General features: G+C 39.0%; 2 protein-coding genes across 2 annotated transcripts; one reads left to right on the forward strand and one right to left on the reverse strand.

Moving 5' to 3' along the window:
- Nucleotides 1-372: 372 nt before the first annotated feature.
- On the forward strand, nt 373-8363 carry atad3 (ATPase family AAA domain containing 3). The gene is made up of 16 exons (XM_007541653.2): nt 373-705; nt 1958-2034; nt 2841-2942; nt 3036-3095; nt 3182-3251; nt 3330-3495; nt 3589-3658; nt 4404-4559; nt 4654-4710; nt 4791-4916; nt 4997-5121; nt 5217-5268; nt 6216-6286; nt 6372-6539; nt 7453-7561; nt 7643-8363. Exons 1-16 carry the CDS (start codon nt 513-515, stop codon nt 8063-8065), a joined length of 2025 nt encoding a protein of 674 aa, XP_007541715.1. The 5' UTR covers nt 373-512; the 3' UTR covers nt 8066-8363.
- A 1712-nt stretch (nt 8364-10075) lies between these two features.
- Nucleotides 10076-14555, reverse strand: ssu72 (SSU72 homolog, RNA polymerase II CTD phosphatase). The gene is made up of 5 exons (XM_007541654.2): nt 14268-14555; nt 13483-13626; nt 11309-11448; nt 11067-11185; nt 10076-10946 (listed from the first exon to the last, which is right to left on the reverse strand). Exons 1-5 carry the CDS (start codon nt 14345-14347, stop codon nt 10845-10847), a joined length of 585 nt encoding a protein of 194 aa, XP_007541716.1. The 5' UTR covers nt 14348-14555; the 3' UTR covers nt 10076-10844.
- Between the last annotated feature and the right edge of the window lie 1455 nt (nt 14556-16010).

The raw sequence follows: 16010 nt of genomic DNA on the forward strand, positions 1-16010 counted from the left end.
TAACTCATATTAATTCAAATTCTTCAAATGTATTATTTATTAGTTATTGTTAGTTATTTATAAAATAATATGGAGTATTGCACTCGTCTAGAGTAAACACGTCGATTGAATAGTAAATTAATTAATAGATGCACACAAATCCGACCCAGTGATATTTTTTCTTTGGAGTTTTGTATTTAAATGTGTATCCATCTATGTAACAACTGACTTTTCAAGCATGGAACAGCCTGACGCAATCAGAAGAAAGCGTAATGTCCCTCGGCGGGTGCTGTACATGTTGTGGGTGGGACCTTAGTGGATGACCTCCATGTCCACGTCTACTACGTCCAATTAAGACATAGAATACTCCCAGAGAGCCAATCGGCGCTGCTGTTCTTCACCTGAACCTCCGCTACGCACCGCACATGCGCAGTCTGTCTCAGCGTGTCACGCGTGTGGAGGAGGTGCGGTGACAGAGCTGTAATCCTTCCTCGGAACCGGCAGAAACTGTGCTTTAATTCCCTCTCGATACCATGTCGTGGCTGTTCGGACTGAACCGGGGCCAGCCCGAACCTCCTTCCGGTCTGCCGACCCAGCCTCCGCCGCCTCCTCCGCCGGCTGGAGGCTCCGACGGCGGTGGAGATAAACCCAAGGACAAATGGAGCAACTTCGATCCCACCGGGCTGGAGCGGGCTGCCCAGGCGGCCAAGGAGCTGGACAAGTCCCGTAAGTGTTCCGAGAGGTTCGGGGTGGGTCAGCGCAGAGCGGTGTGGATTTATTACATCTATAATATAGCGAACAGCTAAAAATATGCTCATGTGCATCCTGATCCATTCTGCTGTTCAACCCAAGTGATGCAGCACTTGGACATGCAGACATGTTGGATCAGAACAACATGTCTTTGTTGTTTGTTTTTAATTTATTTTAATTATTTTTTTTAAGTATCTTTGTTCTGTGTAACAATTTTAATTTGTGCTGCAGATCTGCAGATGAGATCTTGATCTCTATGGGGCTTTAACCTGGTTACATCAAGGAAAATTAATTATAAAATGAGTAAAGATGAACCTGTTCTTAGTTTAATTAGTGAATTTAACCATTAATTAACAAAAATAAGCTTAAACTACATCCACGTGTATTCAGTGAGAGTGCAAAGGTCACAACCTTGTAATGGAGGTTGCTGCAGATGTTGTACCTTGAAATAATGTATTCATACTCGTTGGACTGCACCTTTATTCCATCACTTTACCCCAAAACATCTACATATTTTACATAATAGACCATAAAATGGTGCATAACTGTAAGGTGAAAGAATATAATAAGAAAGCTGAAAAGTGTGGCATGCTTTTATACTCCAATCGTAAATAAAAGCAAATGTGATTAGAGCACTCAAAATTGTACTCAAGTAAGAGTAGCACTACTTCAACTTATTTTTACTCAAGGCAAAAGTTTTCATTCAAGAAATTTCTTAAGTAAGACGGAATAAATATTGAGTTTTTCATTATTTTCCAGGTGTGAATGAGGAAAATGAACTGGCATGAAGTAAACATTAGTGATTTCAGGCATGTATTTTTAGTGTTACATTCTCTTTTTTTAAGTTCAAATATGCAGAAAACCACCTTTAGTCCTATATTAAGCCATCAGTAAATCTGCTTTTTAGGTGTTCCAGAGGTAAAAAAATATATATATTTTCATAGACTTTTATACTTGGATATAAAACACACTTGAATGATATGGGGTCTTGGTATATTTCAGTACCACATATTGTAAATATTAAAATCACACCAAAGAGTGATAACTTCATTAAACTGGTTTATTCCCCCCAGGTATGTATTTGCAATGAATATCAGTGCACTAGTTTACTTTACACTTGATCTGTTAAGCTACGATAATTAGCGTTAGCACTGTGCAGATAATATTTGTGTTGGTAATAAGACATCTTCTGAATTTAAAGCAACTCTTTGCTGTTTTCCTCTGCCAGGTCATGCCAAAGAAGCGCTGGAGTTGGCCCGGATGCAGGAGCAGAGCACTCAGCTGGAGCACCAGAGTAAAATGAAGGTACAAAGACGCTTTTAAGAGCAATAAAATATAAGATATTTCCAACAATTTTGTTTGCAGATTTCCTTTGCGTTTTGATTTATTATTGTGACATTCAAAAGTTTCAGATCATCAAATAAATTTTAATATTAGATTAAAAAAAAATAACCAGAGAAGAATATAAAAGTTGTTTTAAAACAACAGTTTCATTTATTAAGAAAAAAAGCTGTCCAACCTAATAAGTGCCATCAGATATTTGTAAAAAAGGCTGTTTTGTATGGCCGCCTTTCTTTTGTATTTGGAGGAGAACATTACTGCAGAAAAACTCCGACATTAATGTCATAAATGTTCTAGAAAAAGGACATTTATGAATTACAAAAGTGGAAAATGTCCTTGAAAATTTTTACATTAATTTTAGAAATTTTCTAGACAAACATTTCGAACATTTTTGATTTTCTGATACTTTTTCTTTTCTGTCCCTCAAAAGTACAGGCTTTCTAAGACCTGTGTTATTGAGATATATATCATGTACAAAAAATCTGTCAAGGAAGGTGTGAAAAATGACTGTTTTTGCATAGACACATTTATCATGAAATTATGAACACAAAGTCTAAAAATGCTCTGTAATTTAAGATCTAAATGCATAAATACCCTGAAAGCCCTCTAGGAGTGTTTGTTACTGTTTGAATGGACTTTGTAAGTCATTTTTGTAGCTTTACTAGGTGTCTTACGGTAACCTTTTTATCATGAAAACAACATAGAAAAGCCAGATTCTTTGCTTTTAACGTTTGTTTATGAAGATTTTCTTTGGGTTTTGACTTTAACAGGAGTACGAAGCAGCAGTCGAGCAGCTCAAAGGTGACCAGATACGCATCCAGGCTGAGGAGAGGAGGAAGACTCTGAATGAAGAGACGAAGCAACACCAGGCGGTGAGAACAGCTGTCTTTGTCTTTTTGTCACCTCGCTGCGATCAGGTGGTTGAAGACGTTTGACTACCTTTTTGTCTTCTACCGTTTTAACAGCGAGCTCAGTACCAGGATAAGCTGGCCAGGCAGCGATACGAGGAGCAGCTGAGGCAACAGGTGAGGCCCTCATATGCGAGCTCAGGTGAAAACACTTTGAAGCGAGACGCCGAAACATCTGACTGATTTAATTTCCCACCTTGCAGCAAATCCTGAATGAGGAAAACCTTCGCAAGCAGGAGGAGTCCGTGCAGAAACAGGAAGCCATGAGGAAAGGTAGGGTCCTCACTGCTCCGATCTTTTAAAACCTGCTGAGCTCGGGTTGATCGGGTCGCTATGCTGCCGTTTCTATAGCGACAATCGAGCACGAGATGGAGCTGAGACACAAGAACGAGCTCATGCGCATAGAGGCGGAGGCGAAAGCCCGAGCGCGCGTGGAGAGGGAAAACGCAGACATCATCCGAGAGCAGATCCGACTGAAGGCGGCCGAGCACCGGCAGACCGTCCTGGAGTCCATAAAGTGAGTTTCAGTCAGAAAGTGTTTGTTGTGCTCAGGAGCAGACAGGCGGACCTTGTTCAGTTGTTCTGACTGCTGCTGTGTGTTTACATTTAGGACTGCTGGTGCCGTGTTTGGAGAAGGATTCAGGGCCTTTGTGTCCGACTGGGACAAAGTTACTGCCACGGTGAGTGATACGTAAAATATTCAACCAAAAACAAACAACTGAAATATTCTAACTAAACCCAAGTTTCAGTTAAATACATTTAACACAATAAAAGTATTTCAGTTTCATATTTCAACTATCGATAAATAAAACATCTTATGGAATATTAAATAAATACATTATTTATTGAACTCTGATCCAAAACAGCAGTTTAGCTACTTAACCTCCCGCAGCTAAACATTGGTGGAATCAACTAACCAGCTCTTTGGTTACCTAGCAACTAACTCACTCACACAATTATGAGCAACAACTTGTTGAGTAACTTTCCCAGTGGCAGTTTAATGTTTTACTACTGTGCCTCATAACTGCTTAAAAAAAACTGTGGATAAAACAGAAAAAAAAACTTTACTTGCAATAAAATGTCCCTTTTCTTGTAATTCTAAGATGTTCTTCTGGTAAAATTGCATCTTTATTTTATGACTATATTCTTGTAAATTAAACAAAAATCCTCATAGTCTGACCCTTATACGTCCAAATCACAAAGGGGATGATTGAAATAAAAGCCACTTTTTGAAAATATTTTCTGTCATGTGTAATGTCTTTTCTTATTAAAGAAAGTAGAAAAATAGATTAAAATGAGATCTGATATTAATAAGTCATATATTTTTATTTTTAAGCCACATCACCCAGCCCAAGTTGCTGTTTTTTTGTTTTTTTTCTCATTTACATATGTTTTCTTGAATAACCTCTCCATTCCCTCCACTAGGTGGCAGGCCTGACCCTGTTAGCTGTAGGCGTGTATTCAGCCCGAAATGCAACAGCAGTAGCAGGACGCTACATTGAGGCCAGGCTTGGAAAACCGTCTCTGGTGCGCGAGACGTCCCGGTTCACCGTGGGAGAGGCCATCAAGCATCCAGTCAAGGTGATGAAATAAACACAGCGTCGTTTACCTTAGCTTTGTGAATCACATCTCATCAGGCTGATTAAAAGCAAATCCTGAATCTATTTGTGTTCAGACAACGAAGCGCCTGAAGAGCAAACCTCAGGATGCGCTCGAGGGAGTTGTGCTCAACGTAAGTGGATTTCATGAGTAAATGCTGCTGATTTAAAACGTTAAAATCTTTTGTGACGGTTCCGTCTTTCCCTCCGCCAGCCTACCTTGGAGGAACGTGTGCGTGACATTGCCATCGCAACGAGAAACACGAGGCAGAACAACGGCCTCTACAGGAACATCCTCATGTACGGTCCTCCTGGCACGGGAAAAACCCTGTTTGCTAAGGTACAGCTGGCACCTGAGAGCAGAAAACGTCGAGCTCAAACGTATGTAGTTAAAGATCAGCTGTTGTGTGTGTTGAGTAGAAGCTGGCAATGCATTCTGGGATGGACTACGCTATAATGACCGGCGGTGATGTAGCACCCATGGGTCGGGACGGTGTGACGGCTATGCATAAAGTTTTCGACTGGGCCAGCACAAGCAGACGGGGGTACGCTGCTAAAGAAATACAGATTATTGCAATGTTGTTCAGGGAAGTTTAATTTCCCAGAAAATAAAATAATCCAACACTTGTTTCTTTGACAGGCTGCTGCTTTTTGTGGATGAAGCTGATGCATTCCTTCGCAAAAGAGCCACAGTAAGTTTTTCCACCGCTGGAACTTTTCCACATTTTGCAATTTAACAACAAACAACTCTGGCATGCTAATTGGGATTTTTTTAGTATTCAGATGATTAATGCCTCAAGAAAAATGTCACATTCTGTAGATTTTATTTAACCACTTAACCTTTCAATACAGTAATATAAATACATCAAAAATCCTTGGCAGACTTTTCAGGTTTTCATTCATAGCAAAAGTTAATTAATATTAAGACTGGAGAAAATGGCAGAAAAAATGTATCACAATGTAAGCGTTTCATGTTGGTCGATATCAATAATTATTCATTTGGTTTTTGTTTTAAATATCTGAAATATGACCAGTCTAGTGGTGTGACCATTCCTGTTTTATCCAGTTTTCACTTCACACCGTTGTTTTTTATTTTTAAGCAATTAAGAGGCACAGAGGCAAAACCTCAAACTTACTCAACAGGTTGTTGCTAGGTTACCAAATAGTGAGTGAGTTGCTAGGTTACCAAATAGTGAGTGAGTTGCTAGGTTACCAAAGAGTGAATGAGTTGCTAGGTAACCCAAGAGTGAGTGAGTTAGTTGATTCCACCAACATTGCTTAGTTGGCTTTCAGAGGTTGTGTGGCTAAAGTCTTTCTTTTTGCCTACATCTCCCAGAATTCTTTGTGATTCTGAAGTGATTGGAAATGATCAAAAAATTTTATTTCATATGTTGATTTATTGTGATATATATATTGTTACTGATCCAGCCCTGCATCATAGTATCATAGTTGTGTATTTACATAAAGTCCCTTGAAAATAAATTGAGGTTTGGGTTTATGTGAGCAAGTTACTGGGGTGTGAATACATTTGCAAGACATTTCATATCACAACTTAAATGCTGGAAGATTCCTGTGGTTAGTAGGAGGCTGTAATGTAGAGGAAGTTACAATTAATCACCTTTTACTCTCGTCTTTGTAGGAGAAGATCAGTGAAGACCTCAGGGCCACTTTGAATGCGTTCCTGTACCGCACTGGAGAGCAGAGCAACAAGTAAAAATGTGTTTCTCACGCAGGTTTTGACCTTCTCCCAGCATGCTACAAACATGATTAAAGTTAAATTTCTCCTGCACTGTAGATTCATGTTAGTGTTGGCCAGTAACCAACCCGAGCAGTTCGACTGGGCCATCAACGACCGAATAGATGAGATAGTGAATTTCGCTCTGCCTGGTCTGGAGGAAAGGGAACGACTGGTGCGGTTATACTTTGACAAATACGTACTGGAACCGGCCACTGGAGGGCGACAGTAAGTATCGTCTTTTAGCCTTGCCATTTAGTGGTAATTAGTGAGATAGAAGCGACTTACGATTAATAGTCAATCAATGGTTTATTAGATTAAAATTAGTTCCAAAAGATTCACAAACAACCTTCTTTTAGTGTTGTAGTTTGGCCGCCATCCAGCAGAGGGCGCTGCTGGTCCCTATTAGGTGAAGCAAGTTACAAAAGCAAAGATGGCGTCGGTGTCTCAGAAAGGAAAAGAGGAACTGTCCAAGCAGACTCTGTCGGGAGATACAAAATGCCACTTTATGTTTTGAAAATTAAACACTCGATTTGCTCCTAAAGTTATTACCTTATTATCGCTCATTCAGCCGAGCTGCGTCGTCTACTGGAGGTCTGGATGGGCGACGAAGGCGAGAATGTGATGTCACAGAAAAATTGTCACACGACTGGGAGAAAACATGACGCTAAGGACGGTGGATATTTTTTTAGGGCTGTTGCGAGTTAATGTACTTTATGTTTAACAAGTTTAACTAAGTTTTCAAGAGCAACTATAGACGGTACTTCTGTATGAACATCTCTGTTCACATTTTAATTTCTTCATCTTTTATTTTTCTATTGAGCAGCCTAAGATGTTTCTGTTTTATTTATATATTACAAATAGAAGTTTAACATTATGAGAAAACTAAAATTTTCTGTTTATTAAGTCAGTATTTAATACAGCTGACACAAAATGTCAACATTTATTTATTTTAAATTAGCATATTAGGAAAAATGTATCCCTTTATGTTATGGAAACACAGTGGGACCTCTTGATGAAACAGAAAATGGCTGCTTATTAAATAATCGTTAGTCGATTGATAAGTTCAATCAACCTTAAATGAACTAATTAATCGATAACTTGCATTCCTAATCAGTGCATGCTTTGTGTTTCTGTGAAGGAGGCTGAAGCTCGCCCAGTTTGATTACGGCAAAAAGTGTTCAGAGATCGCCAAGAGGACGGAGGGCATGTCAGGAAGAGAGATCTCCAAGCTGGGTGTGGCCTGGCAGGTACGCTTCCCTCAACCATTTTGGATAATTTTTCTTCAAAGTACAACATCTTAAGAAAATAATAATTTCTTTCCTCTCCAGGCTGCAGCGTACTCCTCCGAGGACGGCGTCTTGACAGAAGCCATGATTGACGCTCGGGTGGACGACGCCATCAAGCAGCACCATCAGAAGATGGACTGGCTCCGTGCTGAGGAGGAGGCAGCGAAGAGCCTCACGCCTCCGCCTGCCGGGGCCGGAGCTGCCATAGGGAAAATGGGTTTCACTCTCCCTCTGAAGGAGACGCCTCACGCTCAGGAGGTCATCGCTCCAGTCTTTGAAATAAACACACAACCAGAATCAGCAGAGGCCAAATGTGTAAACTCAGTTATACAAGACTGTGTGAATGCTGCAGAAGCAGAGTCTAAAAAAACAGAGGACGGTTTAACCGAACCCGACAGCAAAGACAAACCAGGAAAACAGGAGAAGACTGGCTCCTCTCCTCCGAAAGACGGAACCCCAGTCTGAGTTATAACAGAACTGTCTGGATTAGAAAGATTAGCACTCTGCTCTCTTAACTAACTGGTCTGAGACTTCATGTCAAAGATGGCCGAACTGAGACAAGATTAGTTTACGGTTGGGAGAGATAATTAAGTCTTCGTAACACAACTGATGCCTGAATCTTTAATTTTCATATGAAATGTATACAATGTAAACAAGTAGTTTATGTAGAAACAAGACCATGTGTTTGTCATTATACTATTATGAATGTTGTGCAAAGTCATGTTTCTCTGTAAGAATGATTAAAACCTTTTTCTAACAAGAAGCGGTTCTATTTTCATGTGCAAATAATGTTTTTGAGCCACCGCAACTAAATGGTAAATATAGCTGAATAAGACTGTTTCTGATCTAGAGGACCCTTATATCGCATGCAGTCATTCATCCATTCACATACTGATGGTGATGAACTACACCATATCCACAGCATTTAATAATCAGCTGTGTGGAGAATGAACTCCTGTGAAGTGTACAATGATTAGCTGGATATCTAATGGTAATCAGTTTAAAGTCAAACTCAGCTGGACACTATGGCTGACAACTGCATCACGATATAAGGGTTTCACATAAGTTAAAATTAATAAAGTTTTGTTTTAAATATCTGAAATACTGTCAAACTGGTGACTGTTTTAGCCGCAGTTTTCACTCCACGCCATTGTTTTTATTTTTTTATTATAATTTTTAAGCAGTTACGGGACACGGTGGTGACTTCACGGGTTGTTGCTAGGTAACTAGAGAGCGCCTGAGTGTTAGTTGTTGCTACTCGCCTAGCTTAGCTAGCCTTGAGACGTTGGTCGGCTAAAACCTTTCCTCTGCCTACATCCCCCAGAATGCTATGCGGTTCTGGATCGGAATTTATTAGTTATTGAAGATTCTACTTTTTATTGTTATTGATCAAGCCCTACGCCAAACAGTATTTTGAATTAAAACCCGTTTTTATTATTATTTACAGACATAAAGTGCTTTGAGTGACTAGTACACTATATATTTAGTTAATTTATATTTATTCAGTGGATGAAAACTAAAACATTATTCTGTTGATTAACAGAATAATGAGGTGGAGTAAATACTGCAATCTGCTGGCTTTCCTTAGAAAATTTTTGAATGAATTTGAATAATTAACAGCTTATAGATCAATTGGAATACATGTGTGATTTAATTGAACTTATTTTTTTTGTAAAGTGCCTCTAAATAACATTTGTTGTCAGTTGGCGCTATATAAATGGAATGAATTTAACTGCAGTCATTAAAAATGTCATTTATTTCAGTAATAAGAGTAATAAGTTCACTAAGGGAAGCGCTTTTTATGTACAACTTACACAGAGATTGATGTTTTAAATCTTTAATTTCTGCTTATTTTTATTTTCTGCTTACAGCTAATAAAAATGACACTTAAGATTAGAATATTACATCTAGATCACTAGATCTGAACAAAAGTCCCGTTTCTCAGCTCAGTGGATGTCACATATTTTTGACCCGGCCTGTTTTCATCTGGTTTGAATATCAGAACTGAAAGACATTTTGTTGTTGCTGTGAGAGTTACATTGGCTCTTAGTCCATTAATCTGTTGTTCACTTTGTCTGAACTTCTTTTGTCTGAGTCGACATTAAAGCACACAACTCTATCAGAGAGTTGTTGCATGTTGCATTTGACCAGTGTTAAGACAAATAGATTATCCTGTTTTAAATCCAATTGTTTGCATTTGAAAACAAACATTTTAACCATTACTGACTGTAGGTAAAATCAAGATTACCAACATGCTTAAATAGAAAATAATTTTAACCTGATAGAAAGAGAAGATTTAAGTGCATGAATGTCTTCACTGGACTACAACTGAAATCTGGAGGATAAGAAAAAAGGTTAAACAAAATTAACTTTTTTTCCCTCCACAAAGTCAGGGGCAAGTTAACCTAACAGTCTAGGTCTTAATGGCTGCTCCAACTTTCAGAAATCAGAGAAAACACAATAAAACAAAGGCAGTAAAACATCTTGCATGTCTCCTTTAGTAGATTCATATGTACATACAGAAAAATCAGGCACTCAAGAGTTGAACTTGCAGTTTGAAAATAATTACATTGCTTCAATTCTTAAACATTTACAAAAAAAATACTATGCCCTGAAAGACAGCATTTCAGAGTTTAAATATAAATCAGCACATTATAATGAAACCCACCGCAGGAGCACCTCTGAGATGTCTTTGTTTGGTTATTCATCACTAGCCCACCCTCTTTAACTTAATTCAGATTATCTACAACACACGGTGCACAAACAACATATACAGTTCAATCAACGTTTCTCCTGTGTAAACACATGTACACGGTCTCATACCAAAATTAAAATTCTCATATTAAACAAAAATGCAATTTAAAATTAAACAAATGAGCTGTAAATGTGCTGTACTCAACAACAAAGAAGAGAAAAATGAGAGCGGGTCATAGGGGAGCTGCGGGTCATGGCTCTCCCTGAGGAGATGTGGTCGAGTGATTTTATTTTGGGTCAGGGGAGGACTGCGGCCGAACCCTGATCTAGAGGAATAAAGGCATAATGAGAGCAGCGAGTCCGACCTCTGCAGAGAGGAACAACCCATCATAACCATTACTTCCAGTAGCTCTCGATCTTTAGGTCCTGACCCAAAGCGTTGAGCTCCTGTGCACCAATCATCAGCAGAATACGCAGCCTGCTTCTCCTTATTCTATCGACTGATTGCTTGGGGTCTGGGTGTGTGTTTATTGCAAACTTGTTTCATGTATCAATAGAAGCAGACGGTGTGGAGAAAAGGCCTGTTGCTCTTGTCCTCAAACTCCTGCAGGAGCTCGTCGATTTCGTTCTCCATGTCGTCCGTGTGCTGGATCTGATGACGACGATGAAGACGGACACAGCTTAGACACAGATTAACTGATCACAGGCTGGTTGAAAGCTTTAATAAACTGTATATTTGATGGTTGAAGAAAATCCTGAATTAGATACTTACACACTGACACAACTCGCAGATGAGGAAGGCTCCCAGCGTGGCCTCCTCGTGGTTGTCCTGAATGTCTACATTGATTACATGAACTGGTTGTAACGTCTCCTGCTCTCTTGAATTCAAATCTAGAAAAAACCCCCCAAAAAAACAAGTCAGGATGTAATCTTTTTCAAGTGTAAATGTGATTTATCAGAGGTTAAAAATAAGAATCTGTAGTCAGTGATTTGATATTTAATGAACAATCTCACCCTCCAGCACTTGGTCATAGACTCTCTCTTCACAGGTTATGACCAGGTCGAATTTATCCTTGCACAACTGAAAGCGCTCTGGTTTTGCTTTGATGCGCTTGTTGCGGTCCAGCATGTGTAAGATCCCATTCTGTGTATATCTGATAGGTGAGGAAGTCAAGGAAAACAGCAGCAGCAACAGAAACAAAACAAAATCGCCTCCTCCCACAGCTACACACACAAATTAATGTTTTAAAAAGCCTGAGAGTACTGCTCTTCAGAGGCGAAAGGAAAAATGATTTGAATAATCTGTTTAAAGAGCAAACAGCGCCCTCTGGTGGTGACGTCAATAACTAGGCCACAATTCAAAGAGAAAAAAACTAGCCTTCCTGTGAAATGAGGTTTAGACAACTGTGGCCATTCTGAAGAGTTTTAATTAAAATCAACATTTTCAATATATCACCTTTTTCTCCATCTTCTACTTACAGGTTATTTAATTTTTTTGTAACTATATCACAATCTTCCTACTGCGTCACAAATCAGGCATTTGCTACATTGCACAAGGTTCATAGGGTGTCTGTGCACCTTCTAGTCTAAAACTCAGAAAATAAATCTGATTTCAGTGGTTTAAAATGTGGACAAGCAGAGAAACAGTTCGATCTTCCAGCTACCAAACACTAAATCAGAGGTCTTCAACTAAAGCCCTCAAGGTCTGATCTCCTGCAACTTTTAGATGTTTCTCTGCTTCAACCCACCTGAGAAAAATCAAGAGGTGGTCAGCAGGAGTATGGGGAACTGGACTGCATACTGAAAGGTGCTTCATGCATTTTATTCTGGTGTGTTGGATCCAGGAAACACCTGAAAGCTGCAGGACATCAGACCTCAAGGACTGGAGTCAAGACCCCTGATCTAGGGTTTCAGCACAATTAAAAGGAATAAATAAAAATAAATGCAAAACCTTCATGAAATAAATCCTTGCTTTTTTAAGGTTATATTTTGAGCTTTTATAACCTCGATAGTTTAAAAGTGGCTTTTCCAAATATGCTTTAGGTAATCCTAGAGGTTAGCCTAATGGAGAAATCACGTTAAAAAAAAAAAAGTAAAGATTACTTGACTTCATAATTTTTTTAAACTTTATAAAATGGATTTTAGGTGTTGGAGAGCAGAATAGAGCTCATGACTAGGGAATAATTACACATGAGCAAGGTGGAAAAAAAAAACTAAACGTTTCATTCTTTTGGTGCTTTACATTTTGAAAATCCTTTATTCTGCAAATCCCTTTTTTTTAAATCTTTAAACCTTTTATAGTCTACATAACGTTGAACTTTAAAGATGCTTGATGCACCTGAACTGAAATAGACAATTACTAAATAATTTCCCTTCCATGATAAGAGCATCGATCCATGTGAGCCTGAACACTTCAAATTGGCACAACTTTCACATTGTCAAATTTTTAAATGAACTGCATTTTTTGGTCAGAAATTTAAAATTTTTTAAAGTCATGGACATTAAATTATTCTGAGGCAAAAGGACTAAAAATAAGTAACATGGCTACTGGAAAACTAAGAGCATTAAGCTATAGAAAACAATCCCAGAGGTAATTGTTTTTCCAGATAAAGGTTTTCCATAAAACTTACCCAGGATTACTTACCATTAAGCTAAACTTTACCCCAAATATAGTTTACATTTACACAACAGCTTTAAACATGAGTTTTCATAGGACTTCAAATATGTATGGTTTTGTTTTCCAGCATCATACCTGCTATCCACAGGACTCTTTTTTTCCACCCACCAAAATAAAATCTACTCACCAGGCTGTGCAAAGAACCAAAGCACCAGAAACTGATCATGGTGCAAAAAAACTCAAAAAATGAAACAGGGGTTTAAAAAAAACAAAGTAAATAGAAAAATGACAAACAGGTTACTATTGCCAACAAAATCCACTTACTGTTCTAATGCAACTGCTGATTGCAAGGTTATTTTCACACCTTATTTTACAACCATGTATCAAACATTTTCAGACCGACTTGAGGAGCTCCCATTGTTTGTGCTGTCCCAAGACGACCACCTAGCCAAACTCCAAACAAACAATACCATCCATGTAAAACTTTCAGATGGGTCATGTTTACTTAGGTGTGTGTGTGTGTGAGAAAGAGAGAGCGAAAGAAAGAAAAAAATGAGTGCGAATGGGATACAGTTCCTTGTCCTTTCGGACCAAGTCGTTGTACATCTGTTCATAAGTTGTTTTGAAGTCATACACATTAGGTTTATCCGGGGATGGACCAGGTAGCTTCACATGAGACCCAGTCCCAAATGATCGCACATCAAATCCACGTTTGCTGTAAAAAAGGAAAGGACAAGAGAATAAATACAATATTAAAATTAATTTTGTCAGCAAGATAAGCGATCATCCTATCATAGACTGTCAGTTTTTGATTAGAGAAGTGTAGAAATCCTTCTTCCTGTGCTTTAATTCAAAAAAAACTTTTTTTTATTGTAAAACAAATGGCGTCCATTCTGAACGCAAGCTATTCCTATTAAAAACACACAAGGGCAGGAAACTCCTCAGATCGTGTTATGAAAGAGCTGAATGACCGGAGTTGCACAACTGCAGTTCCTCTTCTGGAACATTTCCGTCCAGGGGGCGCTGTTAACATGTGAAGCCGGGGGGAAACAATCTAATCACTAAGGCCTTGTGTTTTAAAATCCCTGCGTCTGTTTTTTAAAAGAAAAATAAGTGCGGTCGTTTCTTTCAACCAGCACATGTAAAGCCGTGTAAACAGGATGTGTTCAGGGTGAGCTACACCCTCGGCGGGACACTCCAGAAGTGAGTCCATTGTTAGAGAGCGATAAAGGCCTGACGGACCGACACCGAGTCGGAACGGGTTGTGACCGGCTGGGAAAGCCCCTCCATACACCACAGGTTCACTTGGAGTTGGTTTTCTTGTTCTGTCTCGTCTTCCTGGCGGGTCGTCTTTACCTGAGGATATTGTGCGCTTCCATACTGCGGTTCTGGTTGCTCGAGCAAACAACCGCTACACGCAGCGGCTGGCTCGGCATTGCGACTCTCCGGCTGAGACTAACTAACACCAGCGGTCAGAAACTAAAAACTAGTGGTTCTTTTGGGTCCTGTGAGGAAAATAAAACAAACAATAAACCCTTATAGTAAGATAAAAGCCACGGCGTTTCAACTACGAACACCGTGAGCACCGCTCCCGTTCGTTTGAAGCAGGAAGTTAAAATGGCGGAACCAGAGACGCTGAAAACGGCTTTATAAGGTGATGTCATCGGGGGGGGCGGGGCTTCGTATTACGTCAGTAAAACAAATGTTATCCAAATATTCCTTCATTAATATTGAAAAGTAGAAATAGTTAAGGTGAAAAAGTCATTAGACAAATTCAGTACACGCAACCATGTATCAAACATTTGATTATTTATTTATTTTAAATAAATAATCAAAAATAAATAATTATTTTAAATAATTATTAAATGTATATTGAAATGTATGTTTCATCCGGATCGTACAAATAGGACCTTCAAGTTGCCATCTTTAGTTAATTATGACACTTTTGTGTATACTTATTTTATTATATCTGGTCTAAAACCATCTCTAGGTTAAATGGCGGGTACTGCAGTTGAATTTTCCTGTTGGTTACAAATGGTACACTTAGCAGATTCACTTTTTGGCACAGTGTTAAACGTGACACTCATAAAGCGTAGTTTGGCCTTGTGTTGGTCCTTCTTTGTTTGAAGGACACACACACACACACACACACACACACACACACACACACACACACACACCTTTTACTTGACATGGGTGTGTTTATTGTGATGTGACCCACAGTAAACCAATAGGAAAACAAAAATAAACAACAAATGAGAGCACTCAAAAACAACATTCATGATGTCAACATCCCCACATGCTCACATTTGGGTAACTCCCTCTGACACTGTTAATGTTTCAATTTAACAGTTCAGGTATAAAACCATGTCACTCTGTAGTGATTTTTAGCTTTGCATATGCATGATTCATTTGCGTTGTGGACACAGAGTGGAAAGGGTCTCCTACAGGTGGGGTTTGTTGCAAGACGCCTGTGAGGCTGACTATTGAGCGTAAAAAGCTGGACAAACTCCCTGGAATTACTGCAAAGCTACTGGTGATTTCACAAGTTGTTTCCAAAGTCTTCAAAAAACATTTTAAAAAGTCACTTGATCTTTTTTCTAATTACTTTTTTGTTAAAAAAAAAAAAAAGCTAAACGGGTGTGAAACTTCACTGTTCACATCTCCAGTTAACCCACTTTGGTGAAAGTTTTTTAAAACTTGGGCTGGGGTTATGCTTTCATATGAGTATTATTTCCACTTTACCTTCTTTATTTCCATCCATTCATTTTCTATACACCCTTGTCCCTTGTGGGGTCGGGAGGGTTGCTGATGCCTATCTCCAGCTAACGTTCCAGTCTGTCACACACACTCACACCTAGGGACAATTTAGATAGGCCAATTAACCTGACAGTCATGTTTTTGGACTGTGGGAGGAAGCCGGAGTCCCGGAGAGAACCCACGCATGCACAGGGAGAACATGCAAACTTCATGCAGAAAGACCCCAGAACCTTCTTGCTGCAAGGCAACAGCTCTACCAACTGCGCCACTATGCAGCCCAACTTCTTTATTTGCCACCTTCTTTATTTGCTTCTATTAATTTGTTTCTATTAATTATAA

Source organism: Poecilia formosa, unplaced genomic scaffold (assembly GCF_000485575.1).
Source record: "Poecilia formosa unplaced genomic scaffold, Poecilia_formosa-5.1.2 Scaffold621, whole genome shotgun sequence".
Taxonomy (NCBI): Eukaryota; Metazoa; Chordata; class Actinopteri; order Cyprinodontiformes; family Poeciliidae; genus Poecilia; species Poecilia formosa.